Source organism: Micropterus dolomieu, linkage group LG10 (assembly GCF_021292245.1).
Source record: "Micropterus dolomieu isolate WLL.071019.BEF.003 ecotype Adirondacks linkage group LG10, ASM2129224v1, whole genome shotgun sequence".
Classification (NCBI taxonomy): Eukaryota; Metazoa; Chordata; class Actinopteri; order Centrarchiformes; family Centrarchidae; genus Micropterus; species Micropterus dolomieu.
In genome coordinates this window covers 18958759-18980277 of record NC_060159.1, presented here as the reverse complement: position 1 = coordinate 18980277, position 21519 = coordinate 18958759, and the positions used below count along the sequence as shown (strand labels likewise).

Sequence of the window (21519 nt, the reverse complement as noted above, 5' to 3'; positions counted from 1 at the left end):
CAGGAGAGAGCCTAATGAGGAAAAGAGGTTAAGCACAGAGGTGTCAGAAAGGATTAACTTAATAGAAAATACAGCAGGAAAAAGGCTGCTTCAGGCTTTGGTGTAGATATTTCTGAGGCTGCATGAGATTAGACAGTTTCTGTTCTGCTCTGCAAGGTGAAATGACAGTAGATCCCATTAGTTGGTGATGATTAATAGCGCTGTGACAAGAACTTCTTAAATTCATCTATGTGAATGTGTATAAAATGTGTGGAATGTAAAAGGGGATCAGTATGAAAATGACTGTAGAAAATAATGGAAAATTCTTCACACCCTCAAGTGCAACAAGTGTATGTTTATTTATTAGAGGATACACTGACAGGGTAACAAGAGATTTACCATGCACTTTATCTCTGAGTTGCTCCATGAGTTTCTAATCTTCCAAGAGCCTTCGACTGGTTGAGGCCATAGGGATAAAAAAAAAAAAGTATATGGCCGATCATTTAGGGTCTGCTTACACAAGGTCAAATTAAAGGTCAAGTCTGTAGTTTTTTGGAGATACAATATAAATTACAGGTCCTGTGTATTCTCTAATTGAAGGGTTTGACTGCAGATGAAAAATCTGCATAATTTAAATCCAATATGATATATATAACAATAAAAGTCTCAGAATTGGACACTCTGCATTATAAGTATTTTTACTTTGTTTTTAATAATAAATTAACAAGTAAATATATGCCAACAAAAAAATCTGGGCTCAGGTTTCAGTCCATAGCATAATTCATTGATTGAATCCACATGGCATTTGAATACTTACTATACGTCCCCCAAAGCATTATGGGCACTATAGTTCCAAACTTTAGAACATCATGTGAAAGCATGAGTGAAAGCATAAAAATAGGAGTGACAAAATCCATTAATATTAACTTTATTTGTCTTGCAATATTTTTTTATATTTTATATATTTTTGTGCAACAAATTAGTGTATGTTTAACCCCTAACCTCTAACATGGACTTCCTGTGCTCTTCTCCTTCAATCTCCTTACAATTCACTATTTTGTTAACTCTTACTTTTTTCCGTAGGTATTTACCCCATTGATGCCATACGTGCAATACTCTCTTATTAGTATTTATTGCTCGCTTATTAGTATGTATTGTCACTTGTAGATCTCTTATCATATTGATACTTTATTGATGTATGTTGTTCTACAACTGCTTTTGAAAAAAGCAAACTAGTAAATGTAATGTAAATATAATGTAATATAAATATAATGTATGTCTTTGAGAGTGTGTTTGGGCCAACGTAGCTACTGCACAGAGGGACTGCACTTTTGTAACTGGTTATCTTTTCGTTAAAGTAATAAAATCTGCTGTCAAGTGTACTTTTAAATTTAAAAGTGACATTCAGAGATTGTTGTTGTATTACATACCGTATATTGACATCTTTGCTGTAAAATGTGGTCATTACGTGTCTGGGAGAGAGGGGGCGCTGTGGAGCTGCAGTGTTGCCAGGGAGACGACTCAAAACACCAGGCTCACAGTAATGGCCACAAGTGTCCCAACAGTGCCTGGACAAAACTCAGTGCTGTGGCTGAACACGGTTCGGCAAAGACCTGGAGAGACCATTTTCTGTTCCCGACCTTCCGTGTGTGAAAACAGACACATTTTCGGAGCACTGGATTTTACAGGAATAACTGCTTCTGAACCAAAACCCATTTGAACTTGTTATCTTTGAAGCGGTGAGTGCACTCGGTCTATTGCGGGACGTTACCGTTAAGCTACGCAGTTAAGTTAGCGGTACCACCAGGCTGCTAAGCTAACGTTAGTTAAGTTCCCTGCCATTGTTACGTTAATGCAAGTTCATTTGTACACAGTAAAATGAATAACAAATGTGTGTATTAAGTCTGCTGTTGCCGCTGTGTATGGTTGTGCTAAGACGATTGCCTTTTTTGTAAAATTGCTCAAAATAGATCATTAACGTACTTCTGCACAATAGGAAGGACTCAGTTGTTCTCGTGACTCATTGAAATGCGTCTAACCTTAGCTTAATGTTAACTTCAGCCAGCGGCAAATAGTTTTTAAACCACAGAACTATGACTAATGTATGAGAATATTTTCCATTTTCACCCTCTGGATGTAATGCATGTAACAGTTAGCTAATTATAGCAAGAAGCCAGAGATCTAGAGGTAGAGGGTAATTTAACCTCACTGAAGTTTAGCCATCACTGTGACTTTCAGCGACTAACGTTAATGTTAATTAAACGTTATATGGTAACAAATACAAAATTGCAGAGTAACGTTATCTTAACAAATTACAACTACTATTCGAGATATAACTGTTCTGGATGAATTCTAAAATCAATAACTCGATTTTTGATCTATTTATTTTTGGTACAAATTACGGATTATCCCGCTGTTATGCTGTTAATAGTGTGCTGCATGTTTAGTTGGGATTAGATTTGGGAGGAAATCCCTTGTTAGGACATATTTGAGAAACTTTGTTACCACCTTAAGGGTCATCACCAATTATTAGTTGGATTGGTTTGTTCTTCGGCAAGTAAATACCACTGGAGTTGTTTTCAACATACATGACATTAAACAGAACTTTTGCTGAAGCATTGTTTTGCATAATAATCAAATAATAGCACTGCTATCAAAGGAGGATGTTCTAGCACTATTTTCACTCATAAATTCTGGAGTAACTGTACATCAGATTGAGTAGAGCAATAGATGATGTACAGTACGTTTTAGGAGTGCAGGGTAGTACTATGTTTTCTACAAAGATCCTTTTCATTTGTTGAAGTTTATACCTGTCTTCCTGGGGTATCTCATGCCAAACCCTCTTCAGTCAGTTAGTATTTTGTATTATTGGCCTTCCAGCATCACGTTGCCCTGTTGAGTAAGTGGGCTTGCTAATATGAGCTTGATTGCCAATGTCTAATTTGACATCACATGACATGATCAGCTCTTATTTAATTTCACAGAAATGTTCCACCATCTCTGTAATCTTGCATTGTCCCTAAACTTGTTCCACGAATTTAACTGACACCAAACTGTTGAATTGCTTCATTTTTTTATGTCTAGGGGTGTGTGCGTGTGTGTGCACTTCCCATTCATTCCCTCTGGTCCCTCTGTCCCTATCCAGCATCCCTCCCAGTACTGTTGTGGCCACTGAGCAAGAGTAGGCATGAGATCCCAGGCTTAATTAAGCCCACAGGAACAGATGGCCCGCTGGCAGTCTCTGCTATTTATCAGCCGTACACTGCCACTGTAAACGTAGCTAAATGCTTCTGCAGGGGCGGAGTTTGGGAGCTTGGCGCAAGAGCTGGAGGGGGCAGGGGGTAGACCTGCCAGACGTAATTAGCTGTGGGAAGTAGGCAGAAGAGGGGAGGGCTGCCATGAGGTAGTAGCTGACATGTGTGTATGACTGACGTGGCTTTCTGTAAAAAAAAAAAAAATAATAAAAATTCCATGTTTATCCTTTTTGGTACTTGAGAGGTTTCCTCAATGCACACAAAGCTGTCTTTGACTGTAAGTAAGTAATAAGGGCCGTTTAACATGTGAGTAGCAGGTTGGAAGAAAGAGAGCCCTACCTAAGCCACTGCATGGTATTTAAGCAGAAGCTTATGTCATTATGTGAATGATGAAGACATACCTTTGGCTTTCTAGTTATATATCATCCTTTTATTACAGTCACTCTTTGACTGTTTTTGGACAATGATTTTCTGTTATAAAATATAGATTGAGTTTATTTTACAAGAGTGAAAATCCCCTAGTCATACTACCAAATTTACTAATCCAGATTAATGCACATTGCATCCTTAAAATAGATTCTAAGCCACATCAGTCACAACAATGGCAGATCAGGTGGTAGTAGCTGTGTGGCAGGCATCGCATTTAATTGCAATATCTTTATATAGGCACGCGTACATTGGCTACAGATGGATATTTTAACTAAGCTGTTCATGAGGACGGGACTGTTGGGGACAGGTGTACCCAAGCAAGTGGCTGGATGAACTGAACTGAAGGGATTTCAGGTGACTGAGGCCAGACAGCTTTCCATGTGAAGAGTTAGATTAGTGGTGTCATCGATGAGAGGAGGTAGGAGCAAATGTTGGCCCTGATTAACAGGCAGCCAGCCGGAAGGAAGGAACAACATTTATATGTTAAATACATTTAAAATCTATTAAGAAATAGCTGGAAAAGTTACTGTCACCACTGTTTAACTCCTCAATTAAACTGAGTTAGTGAGAAACAAGTGCAAACAAGTTACCTTTGCTGAAATTATTATAAGACTTTATTGATCAACTGGAGGGAAATTCATATTACAGGTTTCACATTGTAGCAGCACAAGTTGTGTCATGGCGTCATATTGTGGTAAATTGACATCGGCATGATAGCCTCGAGCTTTGATAATGATGATAATTTACGCTTATTTTATATTTACTAGATACAAACAACAAATAAAGTACATATTTTAGAAAATAAAATAACACCAGTTTGACCCATCCCCTCCTCTAAAGTATAATAAAAAAGGGAATGTGTAGGCAGGGCTCTAGAGTTCTCCAGTATCTTTACTATTGTCGCTTGAGCTACCAGTCACAGTAGTGGCCAAACTGGTGCATATCTTATCTGACAATGAAACCCTTCAATTTCTGTTTATTGTTTCCTAAGAATGCAATAAAAGTGATAGTCAATAAAGGAAATCCTTTTTTAACCTTTTCTAAAAATTTGTTATAATAATTTTTCAGTTACCCATTTTAAAAATGAAAAAAAATAATACTTGATTTTGTTTACCATTAAAAAATAAAAATTGCATTACAACAACAAAGGAAAACCATTTTAACACTCTGTTTGTACTTCAGGATGACATGATCACAGAAAGAACATAGAGGACTACATCCTCCAATGGCGTGGTATGGCCTCTGATTTGAGCTGTCTCGGAGCCTCGCAACACTCGAGCAGATCTCAGTAAACGCTGGGGTGGTTTGAGCTGTACACTGCTGCAGCAGGGATGATCACGTCCCATATGAACGGCTATGTGCAAGAGGCCTCTGGTCTCAAGGAGAGGGCAGTGGACTGTCCAGGGGAGGAAAGCAGCCTTGTCAAGTCTCCACACTGCAGTGCCCACATGGAGAGGATCCAGCACTACCAGGAGGAGCTGAGGAAGAGGAGAGAGGAGGACAGCAGGGGGAAGCATGAGATCGATCCCAACGCTTCACTGAGGCTCAAGAAGCTGGCACAGAACCCCAAGGTGGGCATTGACAATCCCACCTTCGAGGAGAAAGAAAAGGCCACCAAGGACTCATGCTCTCAGGATCCTGTCACTGGTAAGTTGAGAGGAGGAGGGCAGTAAGGGTTAGAAGGTCTTTATGGGGGTCAGCTAGAGTGGAAAGAGGAAAAGCTTTACAAAGGAGAGTTTAGACCTAAGAGTAGAATAGGGAGATGTGAGGTTTTACAAAAATTCAGTGAAAACAAAAGGAGTCAAAACAATGAGTATTGAGGGGGCAGAGCAGAGGGTGGTAGCGGAGGAGGGTGATGTGTTTTAGGGGCTGACCACCATTTATTCTGGTTAGTGTCTTGGTCCTAACTCTGGACTGAAGAGAGATAGCCCATCAGTTGCCAAAGGAAAATACAATAATTTCTGATTAATTATATTGATTATACAAAAGAGTATTGCATGTACAGTAAATACAGTGGTCCACCATTCTGGTTAGTTTAAGTGCACAAAATATTGTTTGTACTATTTTGTGTGGCTAACTTTTCAATTTGTATAAATAAATGTATTGTGTACACACATTTAAAAAGTTTTAGAGGATGGGCTCATTATTATATTTCTTAAGTTTCAAACAGATTTCAGTGACTCAGCACAACTAGTTGAATTTACTTTACTGCAGCGTGTCCAGTGTGAATAGGAGTCAGATTTGATTGTCATGCAGAACGTTGTGACATGTTTGATAGTCTTTATACAGAACTCAGTCCTCATTATTACAAAGACACTGATGTGTAATAAACTCACGTTTGCAGTTGGTCTGAATGTGCCTGCGAGTGCGCACCTTATCTGACTTGACTTTGTGACCCTGCTTTCAGCCTTAGTGGAATGTAGGTCTGACAGTGCTCGGCTTTGGTGTAAAAGAAAAGAGGTCAACATGCGTTTCTGTAAGATTAATCTACAGTTTATACTATGATTATACAATAGGATTACTACAATAGTTATTCTGTTTGTTCAACCTGGGCCTCTCAACTGTGAAATATGCTCCTCTAAATCATATACAATGAACATTACTATAGAGTGTAAGTTGTTGCAGAAAGTAAATCCTATAAAATGTATCCATACTGTCTGCTTTAATAAATCTCCAGTGTAATCACTGCAGCAACCATTAAATAAAGTTAAAGTCTCACTTGAATAGAAATGAAGACTCACAGGTGGCTCGGGAGACTTCCACTGCAGAGACACAAAAAAGACAATGCTGTAAATGTTCTGCCGCAGCTCTTAAAGAATACATAGTTTTTGTTCAAGTTCTACTGCCCTATATAACTCGTGAGACATACAGTAGTCTATAGATACTTTAATTGCTCTGAAAGTTGACAACTCTGTTTACCAGATGCACAGTGTCTATATGGTGTCTGTGGCTTAGCAGCAGGGTTGGCACCTCTGCACCACAGAAAGCAATGGGGTCAAATGGGGGTGACTCTTTTGCCTAAGTCTAGTCTCCCTAGACTTAACATGTTTGCGAATCCAAGTCATCAAAAATTATTTATTAACCTCCTAATTATGGATATTCACATACTATATAAAGAGACTTTATATACACGGTTATACTAATAACAGACAACTTCCACCCTTATTTGCAAAAGCACACCCATAACTCATAGCATTTTGAATATTCCCGGATTAGGAGATGTTCTGCAAATTCAACTTGTGGAGAGAAATATTTGTAATATATGGTTTCAGATTAGCTCACCCATGTTGTGGTTCAACCTCTGTTTAGCAATGATGTGTATGCAGCTATAGTTGTAGGCCCAGGTCTTGTATAACATGAAATGAGCCTTAGACAACAGTCTGTATCAATGGGTCAAATGCAGGTTCAAAGCTACTGATCAGAAAAGTAAACCCATAGGACAAAAAATAAGCAAACATTCACATCTTAAAGGAGTAAAACTTTTTCTGACTTTTATCATTTAGCTCCTGTGTCGCTCTGTATCGCCTCTGTGCTGTTCCCGTCACTGCCTCTGCCTCTTTCTCAGAACTGGAGGAATTGCTGCAGGCTCTGAAGGTCGCGCAGCACTGCCTGACTGATGCGCAGAGCCAGCAGGATGTGGAGGTGATAGTGCAGCTCCTTGCCAAGGAGGACTTCAGGAATGCCTACACCCTCTACAGTGCTGTGTCCCAGCAGAGGAGCAGAGTCAGTCCCACCTCACCCATCACAGCACAAGCAGAGGATCTTTGCCAGGAGGTACACATAATGGTTAATTTGAAGCAACAAACATTGTTTGGAAGCACTCTGACTCTGCTGCGGTGTTAAAAGTTATGGGAAAGTGATGGTAATTTACATTGAGCTCAGTGGTAACCTTGCTATTAGTATTGCATAGGTACTTGTATATGTAGTTTATGCTGGATGTTTTGTAAATGTAGGTGGTTTTAGTGTCCACAGCTGTAGGGGGAACTGAATCAGAAAAAATAGACTGACTTGTACTCAGAATAATGAATAACACACATTCATTCTTAGACATTTTTAACCATGCCACAAAACCAATTCTCTACCTCATGAGAGGAGGCAGTGTGTGCATACAGGCATAAAGGCACTTAGATTGCATTTGCCTATCTGTGGTTTGGACCTTGTTAAGCTTTTATTTAGAGGAAAGTACCTCTGTGAGTAAAGTATCTGAACATACTCAATGAAGCATGAAAAATCATTGCTCAGGGTGATGATTAATTCAACAAAGCTGCCCAAAAAGGTAGCCACATCAGTCTGAATAGTTATGAAATGTAAATCGTCTTGTGGTTAACAAGGTGGGTGAAAACAAAAATGAGGAATTTGTTGGAACCAGGCCATGCGTGAAAATTGAGTGTGCCGGAGAAAAGTTAAAAGAGGCAGAAGGTAGAACAATTTAAATTGGAGAATTAGGGTGACAAGAGGAGAAGATGACAGTGAGATATCCTACATTTAGGAGTGAACAAGGAAGGGAAAGGAGGAATGCACGAACCAAAGTGAACATACATAGTTTGGTATTCCACTGGTATGCAAATACACTGTATAAAACATCACAGTGTTTTTTAATTGATTTCCCTGTCCACCAATTGCCATTTCCTCTTTAAATGACAGTTGACAGTGCTAACTCCTAAACCCCTGTACAGAGAGTGACAGAGAGCAAGAAACCATCTCGGTATTCAGGTTTGAGTGGGTAGGAATGTGCCATACCTGACTTCCTCGATGACAAAACACAAGCCAGTTGGGCTCTACTGAAGCAAAGCGACAGTAATTGACTTATGTCCCTGCAGAGCCCAGCTTCTGCACATTGAGTGTTCAAATACAGCCTGTCACACAGAGCCCAGTACCCCCATAAAAAGACAGGAATTGTTATATGGCTTGCTATGAATTAGGTAGAAGCTGTATACAACAATGACAGGCTACACCCACAAAAGGCACTTCATTAAGATTAGTGTCAACTTTTGATAGGTGTAACATGAACAAATGTAATACAGGCTTTTCACCACAGTCAGACTGGTGCAGTGTGATTTTTTTGTTTTTTAGCTGATGGCTAGATGTGTAAGAGGTTGTTATGAGCTGTGTAGAGTTCATTCAAAGGACACCAAGCAGCACTGCTACAGAATTGGTATTCCAGTCTTGACAGAAGTGGTCAGAAGATAGAGGAGCTGAGTGAGATGATCTATTTTGCTTCACACACACACACACACACAACATGTTGTCTTCCTGTGTACAGTAAATCAGTGCCTGCACTCACCCACCAGGCACAGATCCTGAAGCGCTTAACAACACATAATAGTTTGAGCTGCAGTGTGCCTAAACTAAGTGGCTGTGCTGTGTGACACTCAGATTGGCTGTTGGGTAAGCTAATCTCCCAGTAGCCCATGGTGCTGGCTGAGAGGTGCAGCATACCAGAAAAAGAAACTCCAGCAGCTTACAGCAGGGGCGGGGGGGGGGGGGGGGGGGGGGGGGGGGGGGGAGGAAGGGAAAGTGCGTCACCTTGTTAGTCAGAGCTTTGATTAGTGTTATGGATGAACTAAGCTCCAAACAGGAGATGAAGTGGAAGAGGCAAAAAGATGGAGTAACAGAACATCAAAATGCCTACTGGGATGATTCAGTACATAGTCCAAGCCACAAACAATAGCATCTTCTACCAAAGGAGAACTCAAGAACCACATGATCTAAATAGAACCGTGTAACAGAGAGGATAAAAGAAAGCAAGGAATAAGTATGGAGCAGAGTGGAAAGTCTGAAAAGCCATGGAAGAGAAGGTGCTTTCCAAGTGTATGCTTGTTAAATTTGGTTAAAAACAACATTCATGTGTAAACACACAATGAAAATAAATCCTGTAGTGGATGTGTTTAGTTTTGTGTAACAGCTAGTACTTCACAAGTTACTTTACAGCAGAGTGACTGTGGAATACTCTTCTGTCTGGAATGTGAAACCCTACTGTGAGTGGATAGCCAAGTACCATGTTTGTGATTGTGTTGTATGTGTGTATGCACATGTACACGTGTGTCTGTTCCTATGGTCTGTACACATATGGGTATTTATTTTTTTGGATTATGGCACACTCTTTCAAACGGTCTCTCCTGGATGACATTCATAGTGTTGCACTCAGTTTACACGAAAAGCGATAGAAATAGAATTTAAAAAGAGCTGGAGAGAGGGGTTCCTGGTCCTGGTTCCTTTCTAACCTCTACACAGCTGGCCGGTCATGGCGTGGAGTGGGTGTGAATGTAGGTTTGTCAGTTTTGGAAAGTTACAGAAATTGTCGGACACAGCAACCTCCACGTTTCCAATGTTGGAAAGGTGTTGCGGGGGAGAGGGATTTCCGAAGCGATTCGACCACCAAGCATCTGGACTGAGTATACTGGCAGATTTAGACTCTAATCTGACTAAAGTCATAGTTTTACAAGACATCTAGTGAGAATTTAAACAAACAGTGGAATTAAGAGATCGATAGTTTACGGTTTTTAAAGGGATACTAAACTCTTAATTTGTTCTCGACTTTACTTGGTCACCCTGTTCATAGGTCTTAGTGGCAGTCAAACCGTTCACCTTACCATAGTCTGTGTTTCTGTTCAGGTACAGAAGATTCTCCAGTCCAGCCAACAGAAGGAGGGTATGGAGCTTAAGGCTCTGCTCACCAATCCTCATCTCCAGGTCAGATGTCTTTTTGTCAGCTTATCATATCTCTCCTTGACCTATGACATAAGAGAACAACAGTGAGGCTCAGCAAGCTGGCAGAGCTTTATAGATCAACTCATTTGTTTAGTTTAAATACCGATAATTGGAATACTGGAAATGTAATTATTATTATACTGTACTTATTCCAATAGGGTAATTGGTCAGAAGTCCGTATTAAGAATATAATAGATTATGAGAGGAAAAAACGGGTCTTACCAGCTCAAAGGCAACTGAAAGACAGTTTCACTTTGCCATCTTGTGGCACCAAATAGGCCAACTGGGTTAAAGGCAGACCAAAAGACAGATTGCTCATCATGATACAGTATACTGTACATCAAAACAGAATGAAAGAAATAGAAAGCAGGCACTTTATGATGGAAGTCATGAGGTCATGTCCCTTGAGCTGGCAGGACACATGGGCAGGTCAGATGCTTGCTTTACAGATGAAATTTTTTGACACATATATTTTATTTGTTATCATTGTTATGTTGTTGTTATGTTTTTTAAGGGTGTGCAAAGGTAAATTTTTTTCATGATCAATTACTCCATGTTTTGTTACAAAGATTAATCTAGTGGGTCTCAAGAAAGGCCTTCATGTAAATTAGGTTGTAATGTGGGTCAGCTCTCTTGGTAATGAAAAAGCATGACTGGTGTGTTCTCTGCAGCAGTTTGTCGTTGAATCGAAATTCGAAATGGGTGTAAGAGGTCAAATATCTGTAAAAGTCTATAACTCTAATCAGTTATGAAAAATTTCTCTATCTGATTTGGCTGTAACCAGTTTAGTAAGAGGTCATACGGTACAGTGCCATGGCTGCTGTTGGCACAGCTGACAACTAGAGAATTAAGATGTTCTTCTTAGGCGTTCCACATGCTCTACATTTACGGAAACGATTATACATCACTGGGACGGGCAGGCCACTTCCACTGCTGTGTAAGGAGTCACATTATAAAAAGCCATACACACTTGATTTTGGTTACTTTTGCATTCATTCAGCGGGACATCTGTTCAGCATTTGGTATACCAGCATAAAAAAATCTAACAGATTTACATTAGATTGGATTAGATTGCTTTGAAGTGGCATAGACTGCTCTACATTTCTCAGTTTAAGGTTCAGTGATTCTTCTGTAGACAAAAATGGAGCCACATTATCAGACTGTCATCGTCCATTAGAGACGGAGACGGAGCAAGACCTCAGGTGGATGACTCTGCTGAGATTTTATGGTTGAGGGTCCTGACAGGGGAGCGCCAGGGGTCGGATGTTTGACCCATGTGACCGTGTGAACTACCATTTCTTCCATCGCCCTGTTAACCCCTCCAGTGAGCCAGATCCATGTAGCCAGCAGGGGCCGTATGATTTGATGTGAGCCTGCCTTGTGGCACAGAAAGTGGAACAGATTATGTTGGTTTCACTGCGGGGGAGCAGAGGATCACATGAGTCACCCCGTAAGTCTGTACAGGTAAACAACCTCATACCCCAAACTAATGGAGACAGGTACGTGTGCGAAAGGCATAGGCCCCCCTCAAGTCCACCTGTCTCCCTTTCACCGTTTTCTGGGACAGCGTTTCCTCACGAGCAGGGAAGCCAAAGGCATTTGATGATTGATGGCAGTGGATCTTAACTCCTAAATGCTGTGGGAGATTAAGACGGATTGTGCGTACGCCAAAGCTTAGCCCGGCCTCCGCTCTCTGAGGTCCCCTTTGCTGCAGGATAGAGAAACTAATTTGGACCGACGGTTATTAATTGTGAGATACGGAGCGCTTGTCACATTAAATGAAGTGAAGGAGCAGTCTCTGTTTTATTTGTGGCTTAGAGGTGGGTTTGCTGACTGGTCTTGTTAAAAAGATGGGGGGGATGGTAGACTTCTGGTAGCAGATGCGTGTTTGAAAAACGTGTATCTTCAGTTCATCAGTTGACACTAAAATGTACAAACCACTTGATAAATGCATGCCATGTTGTAAGCCGCAGTCATTTGATTTCATTGCCAACTATAGTCGTTAGTAAGGATAACATCTGTAATGACACAATCGTCACAATGATTCTCTTTACCTCACGCTGCCTCCTCCTTTTATTTTTGTGTCTATTATGTGTTTTTTTAAATTTCTGTATGTGCGTACTGTTTGTCTCTGTGTTTGTTTCATGTGGCAGGCACTGATGCAGGCCCATGACAGTGTGGCAGTACATGAAATGGCAGAGGAAAATGAGACCCAGAACCTTGGAGAGACAGTTAAACTGGTGCGGCTGGAGAAGACCCGCGACACTCCACTGGTGAGATGCCGTCTGTTAGTCTTTTTGAGGCAATGCTACTACTACGCTCTGTTATCTCTGTATGCAAATATCATATTTATTTACCGCTTTACAGCCATTTATTTGCCTCATAATCATGAAAATCCACTCAGAGAGGCAAGGCAGTGAAGTAGTTGTAATATCCACACAGGATGCAAATTCAGTTATATAAAGGAACAAAAAAAAGAATGAGGACAAACGAGCCATTAAGACATATATGGATCTAAAGCATGTTATTGTGTTATATATTTTAAGTTTTGGTGTATTGTGTGTAAACCCAGTAAAAAAAAGCCTCTCTCAGCCTTCAACATGCTGCACCACTCAAATTTATCATCTGGGTGTGTCAGTGTCACTGTACCGACAAACCAACAGGGCAGCAAAATGCCTGTCAGTGAGAGCTTCAGGCACCCATTTCCAAACATTAGCAAAGACACAATGATGTTCACTGTATGTGACATATTTCTTTTTATTCAAACTGCTGCTCCTCCTTCATTTCAGAGAATATTATGGGTTTGAGGTGTGTCGTTTACTTATTAATTATCCAGGGTGTTGCTTGTTTTGTGAGATCATCTCACAATAATGTCATCTACAGTATATGAACTGTGTGTGTGTGTGTGTGTGTGTGGGGCTAACAGGGTGCAACAGTACGGAACGACATGGACAGTGTAGTGGTGAGTCGCGTGGTGAAGGGCGGAGCAGCAGAGAGCAGCGGCCTTCTCAGTGAGGGAGATGAGATCCTGGAGATCAACGGCATTTCTATTCGTGGGAAACATGTCAATGAAGTCCATGACTTACTGGTGAGAACATTCGATCATAATAATTCATGGGAAATTAACTGTTTTACAACTTGATTTTATTTCATGGGAAACCAGCTTTGTTGTATTGTACATGCGTGGCCATAAAATGTCTTGAAAACTTAAATTATGTACATATAATTCCATAAAAGGCATTAGAATTTATTCATAAATGGTGGTCTTACTTGGACCATCTGTTTCTCCACAGCTGGTGACAAGTTTTACTTCATATCCACTTCTAGGTTAATTTTAATCAGTTTGACAAACATGTTGAGCCTCAGACGTTTCATTAGGTGGTTGTTGAAACCATTCTGAGATGGTTTTCATGCCATTGCAACCCTAGTGGTTGTTGTTTGTAATGTTGGTGGGTTTCACTTTCTTTCATACACTATAGGCACAAACACTCACCAACAAAATTATACCAAATTATGAGTGTTGTGAATATACATAAATTTTAAGAGATCATTATCTTAACATTAATGTTTGTAACATAAATACATGAGCGGTTGTTTTTGAATAGAGGCACTCTCAAAATATAATGTACATCCATCCAACTGCTAAGCAATAAAACATTGCTAAAAGTTTGAGGCCCCAGGTAAATACACTAGGGCTGCAACTAAGACTATTTTGATAGTCGATTAATCTATTGATTATTGAAACGAATAATAGATTATTCGGATTATGAATTGCAAAATTACACAATGCGCCTTATTTATCAGCTTTTAAATTAAACTTGAGGTTGTTTTAGGCATGTGCTAATTAACAGTTACAACAATAAAATACATACTGCTTTCAAAAATGCATATTTTAATGAACGTTTCTGCTGCAGCAACAGAAATGTCCTCTAAAATCAAGTACTGATCTCAGCAGCTGATCTGCTGTTTAGTGACTGAGCAGTTTACACACCAGAATGTGAACGCGGCCGTTGTGTATCATAAATGTGCTACTCTCAGCGCCATTAAAAATCAATCAAATTGTCTGAAGCAAACTGTATAGAAAATGTTACAGCTCACAGCGTGAAGTAACACGGCTCTAGCTTACCGAGACGAGTTTTCATCATCAACAGAGCAACAACGTTAGGTGCCTCCTCTTCAGATGCTCCGGTGTTTCCAGGAAAGCTCAGCTTTGCAGACGCTGCAGTTAACAACCTTTTTGGCTGATTGAAGAGTGAAGTGTTGCCACACTCAGGAGGTTTTAGGTGGTGAAGTTGTTACCGCAGCGCTGATGTTGTTGTGGCGTTAAGGCCCGATGACGTCATGAACGAATCGATTATTAAATTCGTTGGCAACAAATTTAATTTTTGTCGACTACCTCGACAAACCTAGTTGTTGCACCCCTACATACAGTCAGTAAAAATGATTGCTTTATGGAAATGTGATCCCTGTCATGTTTAATTCATTGCATTCCATCTTTTCCAACAGCAACAAATGCAGGGCACTCTGACCTTCCTCCTCATCCCAAGCTCTCAGATTAAACCTGCGCCTCACAGACAGACTGTGGTAAGTCTCTAATGATGTGGGTGTGTGCATGTGTGAGAATGCATGTCTGCATGCGTGCAACGCTAACCTTGATTTTGTAAACCCTGTCCTCAGATGCACGTACGAGCTTACTTTGACTACGACCCCTCTGATGACCCCTTTGTGCCGTGTCGGGAGCTGGGCCTGTCCTTCCAGAAGGGAGATATCCTCCACGTCATCAGCCAGGATGACCCCAACTGGTGGCAGGCCTACAGGGACGGAGATGAGGACAACCAACCCTTGGCTGGACTCATTCCAGGTAGGGGACAGACCAGGGCTGCATATCAATTTGTTGTTTATTGCTTCACAAGGGCAGATAACTGCAAGGACAAATTGCCAATACAAACAATCTAGAAGAATAATTTACAGGTGTGGTAAAATGTATAAATATGTGTATTTTATAGAGAGACCTGGCCAAGGTAGCAGCCATACATAAACACAACATATTAAAATGCTACATACACAACATGACAAAATTCACAATAAAACAAAAAAACATCTATTCAAACACAATGGCCTCTCAAGAAAAACAACCACATGCCTCCTCCACCACATTCTTTATGACGCTCTTAAATTTATCAAACGATATATAAGTATCTAATTTCAGATCTTTTAGCAAATTATTCCATTGAGACAGAGAAGAGTACAGAGGTAAGCTGGAAGTTTACCTAGCAAAAATATACCAGTGCTGTTGTCTGCGGGTGGTCAGTGTCCAATCCACCAAATCATAAAAAATGCAATAGTGAGTAAGGGAATTTGCATTTGTAATAACACGTAGAGATGCATAATACACCAAATCATGGCTCTGTAAGATGGAGGAGGCACACCTTTGTATGTGAATATCAGAATATGTCATTGTGAGGGACCAAGCTGTCAGGCATGAGGAGTCAGAAAGTAAGATTCAAAGAAATATATTATTTTAGGCACAAAAAAAAAGCTAATTTATGAAACAAATTAGAAAATTCTGGGCCCATAAAAGAGGTCAACTAAACAGAACTTAACTCAACTAACATAACCTTAACATAAGCTGTAAAAAACAGACCTAGACTAACTAAACAGACTGAGACATGGGGGAAACTTAGTGGCTGATCAGGCCATTCTGACACAAAGGGGGTAGACAGACACATAATATATAAACAAAACACCATAACTGCAACAAATGTTGCCAATGCTACCTAATATGAACTATGGGTAAACTAGCAAAGAAAAGAACACAACTCAAAAATGGAATACTCTGCCACCCCCATGATATGGGAAAACATGGCGCAGTCCAATTATTCATTCCCCTACTTAAACAGCTTAGAGGCAGTTGGGAGTCCTTTTGCCTTTTGTCAGCCAGCGACCCCTTGCAGCAACTCCCCAGGAACTGGTAACTTGAAAAGAAAGGTATCAGTTTCATAGAATGTAACTTAAAGATAATGAACCTGAAATTAGCTAAATAAAGTTAACTAAATGTGTGCAAATAGGAAACAAAGTCAAATAACTAATAAAACTGTTTTTAAAACTAAAGTGTGTGTCCAGTTATTTATTTATTTATTTTGTATAATATGTAATTTGCTCAAAACAAATGAAAGAGTTACCACCGTGAATTGTTGTTGTTTCCATGTGTGGCTGCTAGTGCAGCCATCAGTCATCCACAATGTTTCTAGACTGTATTAAAGCCTCCTAGAGTTATTCATTAATTAATAATTAAATCCCTACAGTCATCAACAACAGCCTTGTAACACAAACCGCATTGTATACATGTACCATCATTAGTAAAACTGTCAGAAAAAAACAACAAATACAAAGATTTTACAGTTACATTTAAAAGAATCTATAGTGCTCATGTCTTATGTCTTAAAATATATTAAGTAAACATTTATCAAAATGCAGGATACTTGATACCAGCATATCAGTAATTAGTAAACAACACAGCACTTCTCATAGTATATTGCCAAGTGGATTAATATGTCCATTCCTTGTAGTCTGTGGGAATAGTCATTGTAAAGTACTTTAAAGTTGTTTGTGACAAATAACTTAGCTGGCACTACTATGCTGGCAGGAAACACTACCCATCTGGCACGTCAAGCAGATTAAAACACCTAAGAATTATTTGAGATTACTCTCTGACCCAGGCCTGTTGTGGCAGGAAGAAAAAAAAGGTTAAGCACTGGAAAAGGAAAACTTTTGCCTGTTCCTCCGGTGAGGAAAGTCTAGGAAGAGTTTGAAGAAAAATTCTATGCCTAGAAACATCACTTGTCAGTCAAATTTGCCCCTGAGTGTAGTGATCCAGTGTATGCTTCTGTGTGTGTGTTATCCATAAACCATAAAGACATATTATTGAACACCAACCAGAATGTTCAAACCCATTAGGACTTACATTTTTAAATAAGTACGTGCTTTTGAAATGGAAAATACAGTGCTTTGCATTGAGTTGCAGTGCTGGATATCTGATCTGTTTCTCTTTGCCTTCCTCTTTTTCAGGGAAAAGCTTCCAGCAACAGAGAGAGACCTTGAAGAAAACTATAACAGACAGGAGTCGAGAACACCAAGGTAAGCGTTAAATGTTGAAACACACACTATGTGGTGAGAAAATGCAAGACATAATTTGCAAAGTCAACCATTTTGCATCCACCCTGACTCTCATAAAAAAAGGACTTTGTTTGTAACAAAGTGAATTGATGATTCCCTTTATAAAGCAAAGATGTTTTGACTTGTCGTTTCTCCAGGGAAGCTTTGGTATGCGAAGAAAAGCAAAAAACAGAGGAAGAAGAGCACAGCAAACTTGAACAAAAATACTGGTAAGGCTCTACTTTTTCTTGTCTTTTTTTTGTCTCTTCAAAAGCTTAACAGTTTGAGAAGTGGGTTGCACGTTTGCAATCGCTTCCTCAACACCCACTGTTAAGTAGCTACACACCTAACCCTTAAAACTCCTGTTGTCGCTTCTCTTTTACCAACAGTAAGAAAGACTGCTCTCCTGTCCTGGGTAGCTTCCAAGTGTCAGTATTCAGTATTATCCCCACACGTTAGCTGGAGTTGACATGTCTTGTCGTTTTCGCAGTAGCCTGTCCAGACTCAGTTTGTCACAGGTCAGATTAGTCTTCACAGACGGGATCAGAGGAGGTCCCAGCAGGTGCCAACAGATGCCAGCGGGTATCTAAATGGCTTGAAGGGACCTGTGGTGTTATTGGTTCACACATAGAAAGACATACAGTATCTCACAAAAGTGAGTACACCCCTCACACTTTTGTAAATATTTGATTATATCTTTTCATGTGACAAATGAAATTAAACTTTGCTACAATGTAAAGTAGCTTGTATAACAGTGTAAATTTGCTGTCCCCTCAAAATAACATATCACAGCCATTAATGTCTAAACCGCTCAAATATTTACAAAAATGTGAGGGGTGTACTCACTTTTGTGACATACTATGTATACTCAGACAGACACTCTAGTGGAACTGCCTTGTGGTCGACGGTAGCCGACTGTGATCTTATTTGTAACTGGGAGGGTCGAATATGAAGTAGCACAATGTTAAAAACACTTAAAAACACTGTATGCAACGCAAAATTTACACACAAACATGGGAATATTAATATAAAAGTGTGTTGTTTTATTGATCTCCTAATCTTTCCTGCCTCCAAAGAGAGGTCAAAGGTCAGAGTTAGTTACAGAACAGCAGTCCAAGAGCTAGAAAGGATTTGCAATTGTCTTTTCAGACTACGATGACATCCTGACCTACGAGGAGATGTCGCTTTATCACCAGCCTGCCAACCGGAAACGTCCCGTCGCTCTGATCGGCCCCACAAACAGCGGCCACGATGAGCTGCGTCGGCGACTTCTGTCCATCGAACCGGAAAGGTTTGCTGTTGCTGTTCCACGTAAGTCAGTTTTTTTTTTGTTTTGTTTTTTTTTACAAAGCATTAGGACACAAATATTCAACAACTCATGATTCCAGATAAGGAACATAACATTTATTTACAAGGTACATGGTTGTTTATTTGTCATCATACAGCACAATAGCTGCATAACAAAATGAAATTTGTAGTTCCTTCATGCTACACACACCATATAAGGACTATATTAAAATATAAATAAAATTATAAATTTTGGGATTCAGTTAAAAATTCATAATTTGACACGACCTTTCTTTAACTGTGACAACATTCTCAAATTTCTGATGTAAAAATATTTTACTAACAATTTACTGTGTATTTTTTGATACTGCCACTTTTTGCCACAGTTTTTGCAATAACTCAAATTTCTTTATCTTTTTCATGGATCAGACACAACCAGAAACCCGAGGATACAGGAACGGAATGGCCGCGAGTACAATTTCGTGAGTCGGCCTGCCTTTGAAAGCGACTTAGCGGCAGGAAAGTTCATTGAGTCTGGGGAGTATGGGAAGAACTTGTACGGCACCAGCACTGACTCAGTTCGACAGGTCGTCAACTCTGGACGCATCTGTTTGCTCTGCCTCCACACCAGGGTAGGAGACTGAGCGCTTATTGCTGTCTGGACGAGTCCCAACATTTTTCTGTCTGTTAATTACAAATTGCATTTCCTCCCTCTGTCTCAATCTGAACCATTGTGGCTTAGCCAGAACATTAACTATAATTATAGCTTTTTATATCCTGAACATAACATCCAAACATCCCAAATTATTTTTTTGTTGTTGATAATAACGCCTTACTGCTCACTGATACGTCTGTAAAGAGGACGCCATAGTATGGTTTGGTTTGGTATACATTTAGCCTGATTTGCCTTTATTTCATATTTTTGTACGTCCCTGTCTGTTGTCAGTCACTGCAGGTATTGAGGTGCTCCAACCTTAAGCCCTATGTCATCTTCATCGCTCCTCCAGCACAGGAACGACTACGCACCCTGCTGGCCACAGAGGGGAAAACACCAAAGGTACAAATTTCACTCTTTAAAGTTAATTTGATCATCATGCATACAGTTATTTGCAGAACATGGACTACATTTTTAAGCAAAATTGAGCATTTAACATATATCACAGAAAATTAAAAGAAGTGTTTTTCTAGGGATTTTTTCATTTTTATTTTTTTGCAGGGATTTTTAGTTTAGTATAGGGTGGTGATAGTAAGCATTTATGATTTATGTCCAATACAGCATAGTCATTTTAGAAGTCACCACCCACCCACAGACTAAAAAGCAATGTCTCGTTTTCTGTGCACAGCCTGAAGAGCTAAAGGAGGTCATTGAAAAGGCCCGCGAGATGGAGCACAATTTCGGCCACTTGTTTGATGCAACCATCGTGAACATGGATCCAGACCAGGCTTTCCACGAGCTGCGCAGGCTGATAGACAAGCTGGACACTGAGCCACAGTGGGTGCCCACCTCCTGGCTGTGCTAGAGGTCACAGGCAAAAACCACAGGGAGCCGCAAAGGTAGAAGTTAAACAGAAGAGCACAAATCTATTTTCCTGGAGACTGAAAAATGGAGGATGGACAGTGCTGATTTGTCACTGGATTTTTCACTCACACATTCTCCTCGTTTATAGAGGGGGTGATCTTTACCACGTGTTGCAGGGATGGACTCAAGTTTCTTACATCTCGTTGTGTGTGCGTGCGTGTGTGTGTGTGTCTGTGGGTGATTTCTTATCAGTTTGTTTTATGAAGGTTCTTGTTGATCTCAGTTTTATGCAAAGTCATTTATCAAACAAATAGAAATATTTCTATCCTGTCCTTCATAGTAATTTATATTTGTAAATATATATTTTGTAGACCAAAGGATATTTTATTGTGGCATTTTGTGTGTGTGTTATCCAAAACGGTACACTCAACTGGGAGAATGTCAGTGTCACAATTATAATGATAAAGCAGTAAGCCAAAAGCTGTTTAGGTAACAAACAGAAGAGCATGTGTGCTTAAAGTGGCTGTAGTGTAACGTCTTCCATTCAGAACCTGCAGTTTTGGGATACTTCCTCTACACAAGTGTCAGTATTATTTCACGTTGTCTCATGTCTCATTTACTCTGTGATAAGACCTCATATCTAAGGTATTGTCTCTAGCTGGTTATCATTACTGCCGGTATATATCATGCTGCAAAGCACTGCTGCAATTGTTTTGTTTTTTTGTCAGTATTGTAACAAAACATGTCATCACTTCGTGTAACTCCATACAGTATTGGTTCTTTGCAGGGTACGTATTAAATCATAAGCACAATTCTGGAAGAGTTAATAAAATACATAATGTGAACAAGTGATGTAGGTAGTGAATGCATTGATTTCACTTGCCTTGTAATTTGTTAGAGAACATAATTCAGTTGGTAATATTGGTGTTACAACACAAATGTGTACTAATTCAACCCTAAAAATTTGTTAAATGTAGCATTCTTGTGCAAGATGGCTGCCATTCCTCACCCAGCCGAGTTACCGAGACACTTGAGGCACAAAATGTTTCCTAGCGCACGTTGACAGAAATTTGATCTCAGTACACATTTTTACATTCAGAACTAAAACGCTTCAACATGAGTGCAAAATCCTGTTTGACTGATTGTAAATCTGCTTGAACATGTAAAAGCTCTTATCACGGCAAG

At 39.8% G+C, this 21519-nt stretch overlaps 1 protein-coding gene across 1 annotated transcript; it reads left to right on the top strand.

Moving 5' to 3' along the window:
* The first annotated feature begins 1486 nt into the window (after window positions 1-1486).
* On the top strand, window positions 1487-21186 carry pals1b (protein associated with LIN7 1, MAGUK p55 family member b). The gene is made up of 14 exons (XM_046060274.1): window positions 1487-1718; window positions 4845-5309; window positions 7228-7436; window positions 10278-10355; window positions 12527-12646; window positions 13300-13461; window positions 14880-14957; window positions 15051-15234; window positions 17442-17510; window positions 17687-17758; window positions 18678-18839; window positions 19245-19447; window positions 19762-19872; window positions 20159-21186. The coding sequence occupies exons 2-14, from the start codon at window positions 4994-4996 to the stop codon at window positions 20333-20335; spliced, it is 1941 nt and encodes a 646-aa protein (XP_045916230.1). The 5' UTR covers window positions 1487-1718; window positions 4845-4993; the 3' UTR covers window positions 20336-21186.
* Window positions 21187-21519: the final 333 nt, after the last annotated feature.

Coding starts and splice junctions, on each gene's coding strand:
- pals1b (XM_046060274.1), top strand. CDS start 4,994: ATGATCACGTCCCATATGAACGGCTATGTGCAAGAGGCCTCTGGTCTC. Junction 5,310..7,227: donor CTCTCAGGATCCTGTCACTG/GTAAGTTGAGAG, acceptor CCTCTTTCTCAG/AACTGGAGGAATTGCTGCAG. Junction 17,759..18,677: donor AAACTTGAACAAAAATACTG/GTAAGGCTCTAC, acceptor TTGTCTTTTCAG/ACTACGATGACATCCTGACC.